Source organism: Oryctolagus cuniculus, chromosome 10 (assembly GCF_051225735.1).
Source record: "Oryctolagus cuniculus isolate XC-2025 breed Fujian yellow rabbit chromosome 10, ASM5122573v1, whole genome shotgun sequence".
NCBI classification, from domain to species: Eukaryota; Metazoa; Chordata; class Mammalia; order Lagomorpha; family Leporidae; genus Oryctolagus; species Oryctolagus cuniculus.
The window spans coordinates 110,332,915-110,353,669 of record NC_142876.1 but is presented as its reverse complement, the minus strand read 5'-3'; the positions used below and the strand labels follow the sequence as shown (position 1 = coordinate 110,353,669).

The window sequence follows — 20,755 nt, the reverse complement described above, 5'->3', positions numbered from 1 at the left end:
AGGCCTGCTCAGGCCTCCCCTGCCCCATGTTCTGCTCTAGCACTTAGATGTCCCAACTCTGACATCTCACAACGCTAAGCAGCGAGTACCACTGATAGCCCCATTTCACAGATCCATACTCCAAACAGCAAGCTGTCCCAGAACATACAGGCAGGGAACAGGAGAATCAGGATCTGAAGCCAAGCCCTAGAGCTATGTTCTAAACCGTGGCTGTTAACGGTTCCTAAGAGGACACAGAAATGCACAGAAATAAAAGATCTGGATGGAGACTCCCAAACGCTACGAGGCCAAGAAGATGTGTCCCTTATGGCCTTTTCTGTGCAACATGTCATCACGGGTCACACATGAAATTAACAATTACGAGAACAAGAATGCATCTACAGAAGCTAAAGCTGACTGGTTGAGGGAGACTGCCTCTCCCTCACTACTGGCTTCCACGGGTCCATTCAGACTCCCATCATTCCAGCCTCTCCCATCCAGAAACGCTGCAGCTGGGCAGTTCCAAGGAGCAGTGGGGCAGACTTTTGGGACAGAGTCAGAAATGCGCTCAGGTCCCCACTGTGCCACCCATCACCCTAATGTGACCTTCTATGAAAACTGGCACCTGGCCCTAGCTCCTAGGATGGGTGTTAGTAACCACTAGGCAGGCCGGCTACACTGTCTCCTAACCTACAACTCCTGGGGGAATCTGCCAGACCAGCATCTGATGAAACTGAACCCCAGAGTCCTTGTGTGGAAACAGTGTGAGATTTCAGGGCGAACAGAACCCAAGGACTGCTCGGCCTCTCCCCTTCCTCTGGCTATCTTGGCCTGTGCTGAGAAGAGCCTGCTTGAAAGACCGCTTTCCTCCTTGGACCTGCACTCAGGACTGCCCAGCGCACCTTTCTGGGGCCCTGGCGAGGGCCACCCACTCACTCCACGCATCTAACTCACAGAGCTCCCAAGACCACGAGCCCTACTCCCCTCAGACACGGGCCCTGCATCTGCCCAGGCTTGCTCCCAGACCTAGTGACCGGCAGCAGCCCTTGAGCCCAGCAGGCAAGGTTGGGCACAGCCTTGGATCTCCACACACCCAGCCTGCTGTGGGAGACATAGGGTTAGAAGCGATGGACAGGGGCCGGCGCTGTGGCGTAGCAGGTAAAGCCACCGCCTGCAGTGCCAGCATCCCATAGGGGTGCCAGTTCGAGTCCCAGCTGCTCCACTTCTGATCCAGCTCTCTGCTATGGCCTGGGAAAGCAGTAGAAGATGGCCCAAGTCCTTGGGCCCCTGCACCCACATGGGAGACCTGGAAGAAGCTCCTGGCTCCTGGCTCTTGATCAGCGCAGCTCTGGCCACTGCAGCCATCTGGGATATGAACCAGCGGATGGAAGACCTCTCTCTCTCTGCCTCTGCCTCTCTGTAACTCTGACTTTCAAGTAAACAACTAAAGACCTGAGTTCCTTCACCACAGGAAAGGCCCCATCCTGCGCCAGTGGTCGGTGAATGTCTGCCATCCCCCACTACAGCAGCCTTTGGCTGAGCCAAATCTCCAATCTGGAGATCCAATCTCCCCTAACCACAGGCACCATGCTGTGTCCCACTGCTCACTCTGAATCTCAAACTCAGTGTGTGCAAACACAGGCCGACGTGAAAGCAGACACGCCCCCTGCTTGCCCTGCCAAGGTCCAGGGCTGTGAGAGCGCCTGCCCGGTGCTCCCCCAACCACGGCCGCCCTCCGCGGGGCACTCACTTGTTGAAGAGGTTCAGGCCGATGCGGTAGTGCCTCTTGCGGATGACGTCGTTGCTGAAGGCGGGCGAGTCCCAGCTGTTGCGCGTCTCCTTGTGGTAGGTCTGCTTGCTGAGCGTCTGCTCCCGCAGGCTGTCGCGAGATGACGACTCGGAGCTGCAGTTGATGGTGTCGTTGGAGTTGGATGTGCTGTTGATGCTGTCATTGTCCCCATCTGAGTAATCTGACTCAGACTTGCTCTGCCGATTGGCAGAACCATTAATGGCTAGGTGGCTGTCGAGAGGTCTGGGGGGCCGGGGCCGCAGATCGGGCTCCTCTCGGGAGAGGACCTTGGGGGGACCACTGTGGGGGCCATGCTTAGGGCTGCCTTGCTGCCCAGCGAGGCTGCGCTCATAGGCACTCTGCCTCTTGAGTGAGCCACGTTCCGAGCGGTCGCTGAGGTCCACAGAGCTGTCGCTGGGGGGTTCAATGGTGAGCAGCGGGAGGTGTTCCACCCGCAGCCGCTGCTCCTGCCGCTCCAGCGAGGGCGTGCTGCGGCAGCTTGTGTCCGTGTCCACCTTGTCGTCCTTGTGAGCCAGGGCCCAGTAGTCCTGGGCCATGCCCCCAGCCCGCAGCCTCAGGTCCGACTCAGTGCTGGAGGGCCGGTCCCCGACCTGCGAGATGGGCAGGGGTGGTGACAGCTCCTCCTCATCGATGTACAGGGTGACGTCACTGTAGGAGGCTGTCATCTCATCCAGTTTGTGGTGGTCCATGCTGTGCAGGGGTGGCTTGGGCTCGCTGTCCCGGGCCCGCACCACCTCGGGAACCGGCGCCTCCTCTGTGTGCAGGCTGCGGCAGTTCAGGGCATCATCGATGGACTCAGCCAGCGACTTCACCTGCCGAGAGAAGGCGTCCTCCAGCTCCGTGATGGCGTCCGCAAAGTCGCTGGAAGGGGCTGGAGACTTGAGTGTGGACGGCTCACCAAGGTCGCCACACTCAGGGGGCACCAGGGCCCCCAGCTGGGAGCCGTCATTGGTCACGGAGACCTGCTTGCCCTCGAAGTAGGAGCTGTGCACTTTCTCAGGCCCCTCAAAAGAGAACTGCATCCTCATGTTGGACAGCACGATCCGGCGCGACATGCGGTTCTCCGACATGGAGCTGCGCAGGCGCTCGAAGTTCTTATTCATCTGGTACTGGCGGAACGCCGTCTGGATGGTGCGGGCCGCATGGCGGGTCACGAGGCGCCCCCCATACTTGCGTTCTAGCATCTCCACCTGGTTGGGGACAGAGAGGAGCATGAGGACACCCACTGGCTTCCTAACCCCCACAGGGCTGTGACCAGAGAAGGTCTCAGCACCTTCCAAATGCCATTAAGACGACCACTGTGGGGCCTAACGTGAAACATGGGTGCCAAGTCCAAATGAGACGGAGAAACACTGCGTAACAGTCAGAGCACACACATGCCCTGCCGGAGCCCCCAGGGCCCTCCAAGGCAAGCAGACCCAGAGTGCTGAGCTTCCCAAACCTGGTCAGAGAAGCCTCGGGCCCTGGTGCACCCTATGCTGAGGAGTATCATGGAAAATACACGGAGGAGCTCCAAGAGGTGAAGCCCGCCCCCCTGGAGACGAGGAAACTGAGGCACACGTAGGCCAAGAGCCCTGGGAAAGATCTCAGCAAGGCCCTGGGCGCTGAGGATGGTCCGTAGGTTTCAAGGCCAGGTGCCTGGGTTCTACTGCTGTCTCCATGTATTCCCCAGTAAGCTTTGGAACCGTCTGACTCCTTGGTTGCTTCATTTGTAAAATGGGAACCGCACTGGGAGCTACCTCATAGCACTGGTGAGCCCTCAATAAGATGGAGGCAAAGTGGTCAGCACGTGCCAAGCACAGAGGCCAGAAGACCCTCGGCTGCACTCCCAGAATGCACTCACGGTCTGCAAACCCCCTCGTCCTCGCACTCTACAAACCGAGAGGCAGAGGAGACAGCCTGCCTGGCATCCTGGTGGGAAGCATGAGCTTCCAGTCCCCAGGTCACACAGGTCCACCCTGCAACCAGAGCCAGCTCTGCAGGAATCAAAGAAAAGCCAAGACAAGGAACTGGCATCTCCACCAGGCCAGGCCTCTGCGGGTACGAGGGCACAGCAGGCATGTGACCCGGGACTGGGACAGATCTCAGGTCCTCTGCAGTGAGACGAGATACCCTTCTTGCTGTCTGGCCCCAGCTGCCTACTATGTGCCAGGCATCACACCAAACAGGGCCGCAGAAAGCGAGACACCAGGGTCCCTGCCCTTGAGGAGCAGAGTCTATTAAAGGGAATAGATAGAAAGACCCAGATCCAGTGAAACACACTGAACACTGAGCAAAATCAAAGCTGCGGCCTGAGCGGGGGCAGACAATGGCTCAGAGCCACTGGGGGAGAGGGGAAAAGGGACTTGTACACCTTTGGGTGGAGCCTGGTCATCTGGCTTCCGAGGCACATGGCCTGGATGAGCAACTTCGCATTTCTGTGCGCCCCTCTGCAGAGCCAGTCAGCGTCACTCAGTCTCAAAGTGCCAGCTTGGCAGGGCCACCCCAACTCAGCAACGCCTGTGAAACAGGCCGGGAGAGAACTCCCCAAATGCCAAACACATCGGCTTTCCCTGTGCCTGCAGGAGGGGCAGGCCGGCTGGGTAGAGGCAGTGGAGGGGGGAAGGGGGAATGAAAATGACTTTTCCAATCCCAGTCAGGCCCAGAGTCAGCCAGGGAGGGTCTGTTTTTTTCCTCTCACCCTGAAGTTACTGAACACAATCCAAAGAGATGACCTCACTTCCACATCTGTAACCAGAAAGTTTCTGTTTTACGGGTTATGACTGGAGCTCAGAAAGCCCACAGGGCCTCCAGGAAGCCCCTTCTTCCCTCCTTCTCTTTTCTGCCTGTGGTCCTGGGTCCCTGCCGTCAACCCTGGGCAGAGGCGTCATGGGCACCAGGGCCACCAGCTCAGGCCCAGAGCTCATTTTGGTGCCTGCCCTCCTGTTGTACCTGAACCTTAAAGACCAGAGCAGTTTTCTCGAAACCTCCCTAAGGTCGTGTGTGTGTGTGTGAATGTGTGAGTGTGTGTGTGTGTGTGTGTATGTTCATGTGTGTATGTGTACGTGCATAAGTGTGTGTTTATGTGAGTGTATCTGTATCTGCGTACGTGTGTCTGTGTGTGAGTGTGTGTGTGTCAATGGGGACCAGCCTTTGGGAAGGCAGAAACAACCAAGCCCCCAACCATCCCCCAAAGAGGATAAAGACAACGCGAGCCTGCTCTTTCTGAACTCACACAAGGCCCAGTCTCAAAGCTTCCTGGGACCCGGAGGAGGAAATGCAATTAACATCTGCTCACTAACTGGTTGTGCCAGGGACAGCATGTCCCCACCTGATACGGCACTTCCACTCCCGCCAGGGCCTTTCACTAGTCCACTTCTCAGATGCTGAGCAGGAGGGCAAGCAGTCCAGGCCGGACGGTTAACAGGAGTGGACTGGCCCTGCCATCACCACACTTCTGAGCAGCGGGAACAAGCACCTGAGAGGAATGCCCTTTGACACAGAGGAACTGTCACTTCTTGACAACCCAGGGACAGTCCCTGACACCCTGACACCTGGGCCTCTTATTCTCAGGGTCAGAAAACCCCAGGAGGTGCAGAGGGCCACGGCCAGCCGGAGGCACGCCCAAATTCACACGGCACTTCCTCCACGAAAATGCGACTGCATCCCCAGGACCTGAGCTCCTGGCGGGGGCAGGCAAGCTCCCCAGGCCATCCCCACGCAGTCCGTCCTGGCCCACTTCTGCTCTGCTTGGAAGCTCAGCAGTGGCCGGTGCTCAGTGACCTTTCTTCTTTCTGGGCCAAATGATCACCTCCTCTCCGCCTCCGCACTACCACTTCCTCGGCATCCTTTCCATCTCCCGCGATACCAAACCTGCTCTGGCCTCAGGGCCTTTGCGCCTGCCACTGCCTCTTCCTGGAACACCTTCTCCTGCCACCCTCCTGAGGTGGTCCCCGCCACCCCTATCCAATGCTGCCAACCCTCATAGCCGCTCTATTTCCTACCCCAATCTGACAACCCCCAGAGCTGGTGTTGGTCATCTCCTGCACCAGAGCACCAGTTCAAGAGCAGGAGGTCTGCCCGGCCCACTGTCCACTGCTCAGCCTGCAGCACAGCCCCTCGGTACCTGGTGGGTGGCAGCTAACGCAATGGAAGGGGAGGAGCAGCTGCACTGGGCCTGCTCTGTGTCTGGCTGCAATTATCCCCGTGGCCTCCAACAGGTCTTCTACTCCAGTGGTCCTACTATAAACTGTGACCTGCTCTGGATCTAGGCATAACTGACACGTGCAGTTGAGGCTGTTCTCTCTGCCTCTGGCCTGGCCTTGGGGCCAAGAGCCACAGTGGCAGGTGTGGTGGGGGGTGGGGGTGATGGTGGTGCTATTTGCTACCAGGCTCTGGCGCCTGCTGGGACCCTTGTCCCAACTCACGAGTGAAAAGACAGAGAGTCATCAGGGTCAAGGAGGGAGAGGCTGCCCAAAGGGTCAGGGCAGAGTGAAGAAGGGACCGAGTAGGGGATTTTTTGCCAGGAGGCAAGACCCGCGCTGGGCAGAGCTCCCACAGCGCCCTAGGAAGCCGAGGGCCACAACAGGCACACAGTCGGCTCCTTGAAGGACAAGCAAGAAGACAGAACCGCAGAGGCCAGGCCAGGCTGCAGGGTAGACAAAAGCAGGAAGTCCTCTCAGCCCCAAAGGCAACCTCTGACCCTTCCTTGAGCCACGCCGTGCAGGTGGCCACGCATCCGCCTTGCCCTGTACACGGGTGCCCACCCCTGTCTCCCTGCCAGGCCCCTGGGGGAGGGGCTGCAGCCCTCAGCGAGGCCACCTCCCACGAGAAACCCAACTTGGAGAGCAAAGGGGAGACGGAGGGCTCCTGGCCAAGCCGGCTGTGGGTGAGCCGGGCGCTCTCCTCAGGGCCTGTGCTATTTGTATTGTCACCTCACATCCCTCCCTGTCCCCAGGACCCCCCTTCAGTCCTCTCCTGGGTCCTCAGAACCTCCCACAGGGGTCACGTGCCCTGTGTGTCCCAGTGGTGCTGGGCTGCGATACTCAGACACACACACCACTGTCCTCCAGATCCTGGCCACAAGGGACACGGAAACCAAGGAGAGGCACAGGTGTCACTGGAGGACAACCCGAGGGTCCCCGAGACCAAGGTCAGACAATCAAGCCCCTGCTCTGGACAGCCCTTCACTCATCTCAGCTGAGAGTTCGCAGGACGGGTAGAGCGCGGGCCGAGGGCAAGGCCCTGTGTGAGGGAGCCGCCTGGCAGCCCAGGGACGCTGGAGGATGCACCAGGCAACAGAGCTGCCCAGCCGCTCGTCCCCCGTGGGCTGTGCCACCCACCTGCTTGTCCTGCAGGTCCGAGGAGAGTTCATAGCTCTCAGAGAGTGACCGCGAGCGCTTGATGGCCTCCTCCTCGGCCTGCTTTCGCAGGATGGAGGTCGAGTGCTGCAGCTTGGGCCTCCTGGTGCGCTGCTGCTGTCCCGGCGGCCCCGAGTACAGCCCATAGGCTCCCACAGACGTGTGCTCGTAGTGGTCCGGGCTCAGGCTGGAACCAGGCAACAGGGGGCCCTGGTGGTAGGCTGAGGGGCTGTCCAGGGATGTGCCGGTCTCACTGCTGGGGGCCTCACCCTCGACACTGCAGAGGAGAGAAAAGCAAGAAGCCTCTTGTGAGCCAGAATCCCAAACCCAGAGAACTGGGAGAGCCCCCCGCCACGTTCCAGGAGGCACCTGCAAGGCCCGCTCTTGCTGCTTCCCCGTGGTCCCACCACAGGGTCCCCCTCAAAGCCAGAGGGACCCCGGGAAACCCCTGAGCTCCCCCCTCATCCCACCTTCCTTCTCTCGGGAACACGTGCACCCTCTCCCTTCCAGTGTACTTGACTGATGTCCACCACTGCCCACACAAGAAATCATCTCTCTGGAGACAAGGATTTGGGCCCCCTGGGTGGCTGTCATGACCCCCAGTGCCTTCAGCAGACTTGCGCACACACAGCAGGTGCTCAGGAAATCCTGATTAAAGTAATGTTGTGGGGCCGGTGCTGTGGGGCAGTGGGCTAAGCCTTCACCTGAGGTGCCGGCATCCCATATGGGCAACAGGTCATGTCCCAGCTGCTCCGCTTCCAATCCAGCTCTCTGCTTATGTCCCAGGAAAGCAGAGAGGATGGTCCAACTCCTCGGGCCCCTGCACCCATGTGGGAGACCTGGAGGAAGCTCCTGGCTCCTGGCTTCAGATCGGCTCAGCTCCAGCCGCTGCAGCCATATGGGGAGTGAATCAGAGGATCAAAGACTTTTCTGCCTTTCCTTCTCTCTGTCTGTATCTCTACCCCTTAAATAAATAAATAAATAAATAATCTTTTTAAAAAATGTTTTCATTTTGTCTCCTACCACCTGGATTAAATCCACCAGATTTTTTTTAAACCTTTTTCAAAAACATGGACAAAAATGACTTTTCTCCGCCTGACTCTTTTTGAGTGCCCAAGAGGAAGGTCAGACGATCACCTGCCTTCACTGGAAACTCTTTCACGTATCTCAGTGAGGCCAGGCTGGGGCGAGAAGTTCCAGGAGAAACAGAGTCCCATGTGGGGCCAGGGCATGGGGTATTTGTCACAGCTGCGTATGTCACCCCCAAATTGCTATGCTGAAGTCCTAACTCCCGCATGGCATCTGGAGTAGGGTCTCTGTGGCGGTCACCTGGTCACACCTGACCCAGTATGCCTGGAATCCACATGGGAGGCGGGGGGGAAGACACAGACACAGAGGGAGGGGCAGGTGAGTAGCAGGGAGAAGGCGGCGTCTTAGGGGGAAACAACTCTGCCCAGCACCTTGGCCTTCAGCCTCCTGCCTCAGGAACCATGAGGCCATGGGTGCCTGTTGCTCAAGCCCCCGGCCTGTGGAATGTACTGTGGCAGGCCAGGAGACTAACACAGTATTGTCCATACATTTTCTCTAAATCCTAAAGTCAGCTTGCAAAGGAGGAATCGCTGCCTGCCCCCACGGGTGAGGAGAGCGTGGCTGAGCTCACACAGGTGGGATTCCAGCTCAGGCTGGCGGACTCTGCTGTTCCCGGGCCTCACTGCCTCTCATCCTCACGACACACAACATCCCTCTCTCGGTCTCCAAGCATCAAGGAGGAACAAAGCCAGCTAGTGAGGGACAGGGAGGGACTGGCTGACCGCCTCATCCCAATTCACGAACTTGGAAAACGTTTTCCTTCTGTGCAGACCCTGCTTTCTGCTGCACGCTGCTTTTCAGCACAAGGAGAAAAAGGAGACATTTACGCAATCAGTTTCTAGCATGACTTCAAGTCACCCCGGCAGGCTCCCTGTTCCCGTAAGGTCACTCGACCTCGACTGGAAGGGACCTGAAAGACTCTGATCCCTGGGGCCTGGGCAGGGGTCTCACTGGGAGAGCACAGCAGAAAGAAGAGAACGCAGACCCCACCCAGGCTGCAGGCCTTGCTCAATGGCTCCTTCTTCAGATCAGCGGGAACGCCTTGCATTCAACAGTCAGGGCCAGCTGGTCCTCCCTTGCCAGGCCCCACCTCTCTTCCTAAAGTTCCCCAGGGGCCTGGCAGGGCCTGCCAAATGTAGACTCCTACCCCTCCCTCCAAGAAAACTCCAGAACAGGGGCCCAGGGAAGAAGGTCCTGGAGCAGAGAGGGCCAAGGCCAGCCCACCAAGGTAGTGGGAAGAAGCCTGCCCTTTGGATGTAATTCCACCCTGAGTCGGGCACAGGCTGAAAATCTCAGCACTTGCTTTCCAGCGCTATAGCTTAAGGACTTCCTGTCCACCAATTGGCTCTGGCCTCTGGGGACAGGAAGTGGGGCAACCCACCTCTCACCTGGCTCCCCATGGACTAAGGTGTGACAGCAAGATACTGAGGTCTTTCCTGGGGGAAAAGCCTAGGCAGGGGACAGGTAGGGGCGGGAGGCAGGTAAAGCAACCAGGGTCCCTTGTCTGGCTCTGCCTTGTGTAGCTGTGAGTCAGGGCAGGTCACCCCTCATTTAAGGCTCTCAGTTGCCTTCTCTGTAACGCAAGCTAGACCAGATGTCTTCTAGTTGCCAAGGAGACCTTTAACACTCTCCTGATATTGTAAGAGTCACCTGCCAGTCCCCTGCACCCCCTCCAGCTTCCTTTGGGCCTAATGTGTAGGTGTGGGGTAGAGACTGGCAGATCTTAATCTTCTCCCACCCTTCTCCAAACCACTGAACAGGGCCTCGCAAACAGCACTCAGTGGCTCAGTCAACCATTATAGGCAGGGGCGAGTGAACCCCCAGGCCCAGGCTTCAGGCACTCTATGGCAGCCCACAGAGGGGCCACCAGGCTCTGTGGGAAGCCCACACCACACTGGCTGACCCAGAGACTTTGCTCTTCTCCAGTGTGCTTTGTCTTCGCAGCCGGCCAGTGCATTACAAGGGAATAACTCCTCACATGCATCCCCAAAGTGGACACAGCCAAGTCAGGGGTCAAATCTATGTTCCAGCAAGAGGCTATTGGGAAACAAAATCCTGTCCTTGAAGGGAGGCTGCTGGCTCCATGCACCCAAGGGAAATTGATAGCTGGATCACAATGTTGAATTAGCGGAACCCAGAGACTGCCAGGCAGTTTCCCTGCGGGTCCCTGGAGCCAGGGGTGTAGGACTGGGTGTCCTGGGGCCCCCTCTGAGCTGCTAGGTGATGGCTAACAGGCAGGGGGAATTTTGGGGGTTAAGAACCTCACTCACTGCGATGTCTTCAGCCTACAGGCCCAGGATAAAGGAGCAATATCCACCTCATATATGAGGCATCTGACCGTTTACCAAGCCCTTATGTGGCCCAGAAGCAGCTGTATGCAGGTTGAACAGGGCCTTTCCCCAGCAGTGGGCAGGGAGCTCAGCCTGGGCCTGCCTGTGAAGGTGAGAGGCTGTTATGATTCTGCAGGTCAGGGCAGAGGAGGGTGAAGAAAAAACGCAAATGATGGTCACTGAACTCAAGGGCTACGCTTTGCTCTGTAATGGGAAAGGCCAGGCTGCTGGATGGCAGGGGTCAGTAAGGACTTCAGAGTGGGCATAAGTCACCATGGAGGGAGGCTTTGGGTCCTGGAAAAGGCTGCCTTTGGGACAGGATTGGGAGGTTGGGATGGAGGTGGTTAGGAGTAGGCAAGAACCTTCCTGCCAGCCCAGGGTTCCTGCTCTGGGCATTCCTTGGTTCTGGGCTGCCCTGCACCAGCAGGTTCCCAAATGTGTTTGGGAGAGGCCTGGGCCTCCCCGTGGGCATCCCCTCCAGGAAGAGACAATCCAGCAGTCAGAGCCCATCCCTTCGACCCTTGAGCCACCCTCCTGGGCATCATCACTTTAGTCCCTCCCCACTATCCAACCTGTCACCAAATCCCATTGAGTCTACAGAGTGGTGTCCCCTTGAGCTGTGCCACGTAACAGCCCTTCAAAACCCCAAGCAACTAAACTTAAGACCAGCCCAAGCAGAAAAGAAATGGCTATGTTATCCAACTACCACCAGCATGACGCCAGCAGGTTTTCAACAACAAACATGGACAAAAGCGGGCCTCATATGAATTTCTCTGTGTGGCTTAAGAACCCACATTGAGCCAGACAGCATCCCGGTATTAGAGATCCTGACCACAAGCTACCCAGTATTAGAGAGCCAGAGTCTTTCCTCAATCTGAGCTTATCTAGGCTGACAAATGTAAGGTACAGTCACACACTGCCTTATGACGGTGACGTGTTCTCAGAAATGGGTTGTTGTGGGGAATCCCACAGGAGTCCCAAGAGTTACAGAGCACCGCTAACCCAAAAAGAAAGCGAAAACACAAAACCAAATGGGGTTACTTAAGCTGAAGCCACTAAGCACCAGGAACTGCCCAGACCATCTGTCAGAACAGACACAGGTGGTGAGGCCTGAGAAGGACTGGGGGACACTACATCATAAGAAGCAGCCAACCAGCTGGCTACTGCATTACTTCACCCTCACCTCTGCACCACGACTGGCCACAGCCAGAGACCCCAACACACCACTGGTCACACTCAAACACCAACAGCTGGTTGGTGACACCCAAAAAGGATGAGCCTGTGACTGGTGACCCCCTAGAGCACACTCACTGCCCACCTACTCTAGAAGTGGGATAGAAAGGCGAGCCTCACCACTGCTCTGCATCCCCTCGGGGACCATGGCTCAGTGCGGGTGATGGTCAGGTAGATCCACCACATCTTTTTTTTTTTTTTTTAAGATTTATTTATTTATTTATTTGCGAGGTAGAGTTACAGACAGTGAGAGGGAGAGACAGAGAGAAAGGTCTTCCTTCCGTTGGTTCACTCCCCAAATGGCGGCAACAGCTGGAGCTACACTGACCCAACGCCAGGAACCAGGTGCTTCTCCCTGATCTCCCATGCGGGTGCAGGGGCCCAAGGACCTGGGCCATCCTCTACTGCTTTCCCAGGCCATAGCAGAGAGCTGGATTGGAATAGGAGCAGCTGGAACTCGAACCAATGCCCTTAAGAGATGCCGGCACCACAGGCGGAGGATTATCCTTACTGTGCCATGGCACCAGTCCCAATCCACCACATCTTGATGAAACTCTGCCTGAGTCTTCGCTGGCCTAAACTCTCTTGCTACTCTGCTGGATCCGACCGCGCCTGGACGTCCCAGCCGCGGCCAGAGTTGACATCGGAGCTGGACTGGACTTCTCGTCGGTGACTTCTCCAACCCTTCACTGTCGCTGCCCATCTTGGAACTCTGAGCCTACTGCCCAGAGTGCCAGTCATCCCATGACTACTGTCCATAAGTGACTGTTCCAAGATCCGTCTCTCCGAACAGTAACGGACACTTTGGTCTTTGACTTTGGTGACCGTGACACGAACCTTGAGAATGCAGCATTCATGTAGCTTCCTTAGCCAGGAGTGTTTGGATTGATTATGCTTTTTATTCTTTACACTTATTACTATGGCTGAATATTTTGAGAGATTGTCTTGCTCCTAGATGTGTGGACTAATGGTATATACTGAGTGGTACTGACCCTTAGACGTGTGCACTGAATATGTATTGAGTGGCAATGAATAATAAATCATACTGAAAAGACTATCACGAATCTGCGATTCTCCCCGTGCTCCGGCTCGTCGCATTAGCCTTGCTGAGCCGTGTGACAAGCGGTGCTTGTGTCATTGTGTGAACATCACTGGGTAGACTTCCGCAAACCTAGATGCCATGGCCGACTGCACACCTGGGCTATATGCCATTACCCACACACATGGTGTAGCCTATCGCTCGAGGGCCGTGAGGCATTAGAAGGAGCACCCTCTTAAACAATGACAGAAAGCCCGGAAAACACGGAGGCTACTGAGATAATCATTCACCACCGTCATCAGTGTCCACCACGTATGCGCTGCATTCTTACAAGGCTGCCGTGCAGGTGGCAATGTTATCCCGGTGGCATCATTAGGTAGTAGGAAGTTTTCAGCTCCTTTTTAATCTCACAGGACACCATAGTAGCTGTGGTCAGTCGTTAACTGAAACACCCTTACGGAGTGCATGACTATGTTTTTTTATGAGTGAGGAGGGAGAACTGTCCATGTCACAGAATAGTCACCCTTGCTCTCCCTATGGCAAAATGGCACATGGCCTAGAGACAGACTGTGACTTTAAAATGAGGCTCAGGGGCGAGCACTGTGGCGTAACAAGTAAAGCCGCTGCCTGCAGTGCTGGCATCCAATGTGGGAGCCGGTTCAAGTCCCAGCTGCTCCACTTCTGATCCAGCTCTCTGCTATGGCCTGGGAAAGCAGTACAAGATGGCCCAAGTGCTTGGGCCCCTGTACCCATGTGAGAGACCCAGAATAAGCTCCTGGCTCCTGACTTCAGATCGGTACAGCTCTAGCCATTGTGGCAAACTGGGGAGTGAACCACCAGATGGAAGACTCTCTCCCTCTCTCTCACTCTCTGCCTCTCCTCTCTCTAACTCTGACTTTCAAATAGTAAATAAATCTTGAAAAACAAACGAGGCTTACACTGTACCCCATGCAGATAGCTTCCAACTTAACGACAGCTGAACTTCTGATTTTTCTATTTTACTTTTTTTTTTTGACAGGCAGAGTGGACAGTGAGAGAGAGAGACAGAGAGAAAGGTCTTCTTTTGCCATTGGTTCGCCTTCCAATGGCCGCCACGGCCAGCACACCGTGCTGATCCGATGGCAGGAGCCAGGTGCTTCTCCTGGTCTCCCATGGGGTGCAGGGCCCAAGCACTTGGGCCATCCTCCACTGCACACCCGGGCCACAGCAGAGAGCTGGCCTGGAAGAGGGGCAACCGGGACAGAATCCGGCGCCCCGACTGGTACTAGAACCCGCTGTGCCGGCGCCGCAAAGCAGAGGATCAGCCTATTGAGCCGTGGTGCCGGCCTTGATTTTTCCATTTTACAATGGGTTCCCCGGAAGTATTAAATGCACTTTCAACATGGCATGTTTTTAACGTAACAGTGATTTCTCAGGACGTGGGCACGTCGTAAATCAAGGCGCACCCGCGGTGTGAAGGCGCACCAGTCGTAAATCAAGGCGCACCCGCGGTGTGAAGACGCACCAGTCGTAAATCAAGGCGCACGCGCGGTGTGAAGGCGCACCAGGAAACAGCCAGAACGGCCCTCGCATCCAACCCCAGCACCACCTCAACCTCCCTGGTGCAGCGGGTCCACCTCTCACCAGTCCAGCTCAGCCCCCGGGGACGCTCCTCCCACAGGCACAGTCCATCAGACAGGCAAACACACCAGAGGTAACCTTCAGCTGCGCCCTTTCTCGTCGAGGAGCAGGGCAAGGCACGAGCTCCAGTCCCACAACGTTCCCTGGCAGTGTGGAGCGTCTGGAACTCGCTCTGGCAGTTAGTGCTTAAGGCTGGGTGCTCACAGGAGGCACTCCTGGCTCAGTGCCCCCTTCCAGAACCCCTGCTAGGGAAACAAGGTGAGCCAGCAGGGGACGGTCCAGCATGGTCGCAGCAGTGTTGGTTCTAACCACACCGACCTGGAGATCACCTGCATGCCCACCAACAAGGAGCCAATAACAATTCCTATCTGTATGGAGTTAATGTCAAGATGGGGGAAGATCAGGTCTGAGGGCAGCTCTTAGGAAAAACACTCAGGGATTTTGCGTTGACTATAATATTAATGTGAACTGATGCCACGATACAGCTGAGACGCCAGTCACTGATGTGAATACAAAGCCAGAAGCAAAAACAGCCCCGCTGTGTGCTACAGCTGTCAGATCACAGCAAAAGCGGGGTCTGGGTTCCAGAGCCCTGGAGCTGGGATGGCAGATCTGGGGTGTGTGCTTGCCCCGACTCCTCCTCAGCAGACATTGCTAATTGATCACAGACTCCTTGCTGCAGATCTTGGGTGGGGTCTTCACTCTCTCCAACACAGCACCCTGCACAACTGATCCCAGCTGGCCCAGAAGATGAACTCCGGTATTTGCCAAGACCCAACTGCAGTATGCAGCGAGAAAAACACACGGCCTACTACCAAGAGCCAGACCCACTCGGCCAGGGGAAAAGAGCCTCCAACACGCTCCCTGTCCGGAAGCCTCTGACAGGTCCACAGCCTAGGCGGAAACAGACACAGCCTGCGGGCAGTACTATGGCCCACATGGCCCCTGACCTGAGAACAGACATTCAGAAGGCAGCAAGACCTCTGTCACTGGAGCTGACAAGCTATAGGAGGTCAGACCCACATCAGAGAAGTGATGAGACTCCAATCTGGCCTACAAGCCTCGATCCCAGCACCCTATGGTCTGCCTGAATCTGTACCCTTGACTTATGTTTTTGGGCCTGTGAGGGGCTACACTGAGGTCTCAGTTCAAACCCCACTTCCTCCCCAAGGCCCCCTTGCCTGCTGCAGCCCCCACCACCCCATATGCTCTTTCTCAGCCATACAGACCACTGCTGGGTAAGTACGATCCAGGTCCACTCCCCTCACTAGGAATCTTACGTCAATGCGCTGGCCTCCAGAAAAGACGGGAATGGCTAGGAGATGACCTGCTCTGTCCAGCTCGCCATGGTGATGGTGGGGACCTCAAAGGGGAGACAGGCTGAAGACGGGGCTGGAGAGCAGGCGAGGACTTGGTGCTGCCTAGGGATGCATCCACATTAGGCCCAAAGGCCCCCACCCTGTGCTCAGGCACAGCCAGCAACGGGCACACTGGCCACCTCCTCCCCCAACTTGGGGACTCCAAACTGTGACTCACTGCAAGGTTACCCAAGTTCCTCTCCCCTCTCCACTTTCCCAAACAGGCCTTCTTCCGCTGAGGTGGTTTCTGTTTCTGACAGATGGGGAAATGCCTGGGTCGGGCAGGCAGCACTACAGGGCTGTGTCCCTGCTTCCCTAGGACAATGCACACTGGGACAGCAAGGGGGACACAGCTTGAGTCTCCTCCCTGGCCATGGCCTTCTGCCAGATAGGGGCTGGACGGGCTCCTTGGACGTTTACGTGGGGACACTGTTCTGCTCAGCAGCAGTGTGACCGTGGGCAGGGATACTTCAGCCTCAGTTTCCACTCCTGTAAAATGGGAATAATCAGAACACCTACTTCACAGTACTGCTGTCAGCAGACTTGATACAAAGTCCTTAAAGCAGTGTTTTCTCAATACAAAGCACTTGCTAGTGGCTGATCCTGGTTATCCTTTGACTAAGAGGACCAACCTACACATCCTGGCAACTGGAGGTGGGAGGGACACACAGGCCCAGGCCCCAAGACAAGGTCACCTGCCCATGGATCCTGCCTACTCCAGGACCCTTCGCCTCTGAGACTCCACCTTCAGGCTGCAGACTGACCCCAAGGCAGAAGCATGCGAGAGCCTTTCACAGATGCCCTCCGCCTGCCTTTGGCACGTGACCAGAGAGCACTAGAGGAGGGCCTCACAACTGGACCACTGACCCCGGCCCCGTGGCCCAGACAGCGCAAGTGCCACGTCCTGACTCTCACTGGGGAGCAAGTCAAGGCAGTGAGGCAGAGGGCACTCAGCCTCTCGGCCATGGATGTCTCTAAGTATGGCCTGTGGAGTAATGGATAACTTTTCCCCAGAAAAACGTTAGTCACAGCAGACACAGGACCCCATGACAGCAGTGATGATGAAGATACAACAGCTAAGTAGATGCAGTAAGTAACGTTCTAGCCTTGACAGGTAACACTTTCAGGCCTCTCAATCCCGCTACAAGCACAGGGGGTGAAGGTTACCCCAGGGCTCACAGCTCATGAGATCAGAACCCAGGCAGTCTGGCTCCAGCAGATGCTTCCCCACAGTACTGATGGGACCACTCACAGGGTGTGGGACACACACATACGCAAACACAGATACACGAGTGCACATTCGATTCTTCTGCATAAACTTGCCAGGTACAAGATGCTATGCTGGGAGTTTAAAATACAAGGCCTAGGACCCAACCACCATCCCCGAGAGCTGGGACTGCTGTCCTTCTGTGGATGAGCAACCCGGGGCTTGGTGCTGTGCCCTCACTGAGACAAGGTGACCCATGCACAGGAGGAAAGGGCTAGGACTCGACCCCAAACAACACCTCTGCAGTCTGGCTACTCAGAGGAACAGCGTGTAGCAGGCACACTAGGGGCCATGTGTGGCTATGAGATCAATAAGATAAATAAGCCCAAGCTGCATGTGGCCAGTTGTGGCCACATCACATGGGGAAGCCACCCTCTTCAGAGCGGGTCAGGCCCAGGCTGCAGGAAGTTGGCAATCTCGAAAGTCTGTCTGTGGTTAAATATCCATGCCAGGAGCCTCAGGCCAGACTCCCAGCAGTCTACACAGGCCGGAGCAAAACAGCCTGCTGAAATGTGCATGCCCCGCACTCCTTCAGGTCCCGCGGATGGCCCATGCTCTGCTTTCAGGATTTCCGAGTTCCAGAAGGGAAGCCAGCCTGGACAGGGACAACACAGACCCTCTCCTGGGCAGCTCTTTCTCACCAGGGCTGCGTTAATGGAGGCTGACCAGCCACGGAGCCTTGGTCTGCATGAGACAAGGTCCTGTGCTCACTGCGAGGCCTCAGCCTGCGTGGGGAAAGGACGAGCTAAGGCAGGCCCTGGGGAAGAAATGAGAAGGGAAAAACCAGCGACCACGTCATCTCCATGGGGGCAGGCATGGCAAAGTCACCTGGAGGTCCCTGTGGGGTGGTCCGGGGACAGAGGGGAACAAAGTGAGCCAGCGAGTCCCCAGAACCAGAGGTCGGAGCATGGAGAAGGCACTGATTTGGGAAGGGGCTGCCTCAGGTGGTGGTGCAGCTGTTCATGAGGGTCTGGGACATCAGCCTTCCCGGACCACGGCAGCCTGCAGTGGGTACCCCATATTCACTCTCCTACTGTACCAGAGGAGACCAGCACAGCTAAGGATTGAAGCCCTGCAACAACACTACACGAAGGCACTGCTCTCCCATCCCAGAGAGGAGAGGAAGGACCTGTGGCTTAGGTAGGATGGCCAAGAACAGAGCCAGGAATCAGTCCACATCACTCTGCCAGTTCCTTCTCACTCCAGAACGTTCCTGGGCTGGCCTGGCACCAAGGAGCAGAGTACATGGACACAAAGAAGTGGATTGCAAGGGACAAGCGTGTAAAGGGAGACAGAGTTGATGGGTCCAGTGTGTCCATTCCCACAGACCCTCCACGTTCCCTCTCTGAGAAGGGAGCAGTATCGCCACAGATGCCTAAGGCCTCGAAGCCTGAACCACAGTTGAGAGGTGGTTCCTGGAGAGGACAAATGTCTGGCTGGTGACTAGGACTTGTGGACCCCAGGAGACCCTCCTAGGGAGGAGGAAGGCGGGGCTTCCTGGACTGAGGCCCAGCAATGCCTGCAGGAAGGGCTGTGATGACCCAGACCCAGAAGGATACATCTTCAAGAAGGGCACAGAGCTGACGGGGGTACAGTGCCAGCATTCCCAGCGGAAATCCAGGGAGGGTGGGCAGAGAAGGAACAGGGTGAGCCCGCGCAGAGCATGCATGGGCTCAGACGTTGAGTCCTGTGCTCTGAGCCACCAGCCACCGCCAAGGCCTGGGACAGGTCAGGGGAGGAACAGCCCCATCTGAAAAGATTTAGAGGTGAATCTCTCTGACACACCAAGACAACATGACAACCTCCTGAACTTAATGCGGTGTGACTGTGGGCCGGTGAACCAGGAGCACCATACCCCAAATAGCAATGATCTTCTGGACAACCCAAAGGCACCGCAGGACTTGCAGAGGCAGCGGCAGGAGGGTTTCTGCTTGTACCCAGCCCCCAGATTTGCACTACGGAGGCTACCTACTAATTGCAGAGGAATCCAACAGGGCAAACACCACTGCCCAGGCACTGCCCTCCTCCCAGCACGCCAGGTCCTCTGCAGACTTCCCCGCTGCACCGCAGAGCACCCTGAAGCTTCCAGCTGCTGGCTGAGAGCTGCCCTAGGGAAGTGTTTCTCTCACACCAGACTTCCCATCTGTCAGCAAACCGGCTGCCCCCCAGCCTCCCCTGTGCCGACCTCCCCTCTGCCCTGCATCACTGCCACGGCCTCCCCAGTGAGCGCAACTGACCTTTACCACACATCCTCTCCACAGAGCAGCCGCAGTCCCCTTCAAACAGCTCTGTCCACAGCACTTCTCTGCTCCCGTTGTGCTTCGTGGGACTGAGTACAAATCCTCACAGAGACCTAGAGCACTCTGCGGGACTAAGCCATTCTTCCTGCTAACACTCTGTGTACCCCTGAGCCACCCCACCCCAGTCAAGCCCACTGGCCTCCTGGCACGGGTGTACCTCAGGACCTTTGCACATGCCAATCCCTCTGCTAGTGTATTTTTTTTTTTTTGACAGGCAGAGTGGACAGTGAGAGAGAGAGACAGACAGAGAGAAAGGTCTCCCTTTGCCATTGGTTCACCCTCCAATGGCTGGCGCACCACGCTGATCAGAAGCCAGGAGCCAAGTACTTATCCTGGTCTCCCATGGGGTGCAGGGCCCAAGCACTTGGGCCATCCTCCACTGCACTCCCCGGCCACAGCAGAGAGCTGGCCTGGAAGAGGGGCAACCGGGACAGAATCCGGCGCCCCGACTGGGACTAGAACCTGGTGTGCCGGCGCCACAAGGCGGAGGATTAGCCTAGTGAGCCACGGCACCGGCACTGCTAGTGTATTCTTCTGAAGTCCACCTGGCTCATTTGCCTCCATCAGTTTCTACCCAAAGGACACAGAGGCCTTTCCTGATCTCCCTCTTTGAAAACTACATCTTGGGCTGGTGTTGTGGCATAACAGGTAAAGCCACTGTCTGTGACACTGGAATCCCATATAAGTGCCGGTTCATGTCCTGGCTATTCCATTTCTGATTCGAATCATTTCTCACCCAGCCTCCTGCTAATGGCCTGGGAAAAGCAGTGGAGGATGGCCCCTCCACCCATGTGGGAGACCCGGATAAAGCTCTGGCTCCCAGCTCCTGGCTCTGGCTTGGCCCTGGTTGTTGAGGCCATCTGGAGGGTGAACCAGCAAATGGAAGGTCTCTTTCCACCCTCCCCCAACCCAACTCTGACTTTCAAATAAATAAATCTTTAAAGAAAAGAAAACCGCCATCCTTCAGCTCTAGGAGAACCCATCTGGCACAGGTGATGTGCCATAGCATGTGGAGCTATGACCACCAAGTCACAGGCCTGTTTTTTCCTTTTTAACTCAAACTCTTGAAGGCTGCTTTGTTTCCCATTTGGGCTGTAAGCTCTGGGTGAGCAGGAACTCTGGCCGGCGGGACACCAACTCACAAGTGATCACAACAAAAGCCGGGCCATGGTGAGTGAGGCAGAGGAACAGGGACTGAAGGTAACTTTGGAGGAGCAGGGCTGAGGTAGGAGGGGGTGAGACAGGAGCTGAAGGGTGCTAGGGGCTCTAAGCAGGGCTGTGGTTTGGGAACAAACAGCTCCGAGTACCCACGAACAGTGGCAAGAGAAGGGGCAGGACCCAGGAGGGGCCACTGGAAGGAAGGAGCTGTGGGTAGGGGCTGGGAAACACCC

The 20,755-nt window shown here is 56.5% G+C and overlaps 1 protein-coding gene across 15 annotated transcripts in view; it reads right to left on the bottom strand.

Moving 5' to 3' along the window:
* The window catches only part of IQSEC1 (IQ motif and Sec7 domain ArfGEF 1), a 297,408-nt gene that overhangs the window by 35,599 nt on the left and 241,054 nt on the right, over positions 1–20,755 (bottom strand). For all 15 annotated transcript variants that reach the window (XR_016214995.1, XM_051852615.3, XM_089306546.1 and 12 more), the window contains 2 exons: positions 7,111–7,405; positions 1,730–2,979 (listed from right to left, as the gene is read on the bottom strand). Coding sequence is in view for 14 of the 15 variants with exons in the window: in XM_051852615.3 (XP_051708575.1) it covers positions 1,730–2,979; positions 7,111–7,405 (1,545 nt within the window). In the remaining variant the exon portion in view is untranslated. The remainder of the gene's footprint in view (positions 1–1,729; positions 2,980–7,110; positions 7,406–20,755) is intronic.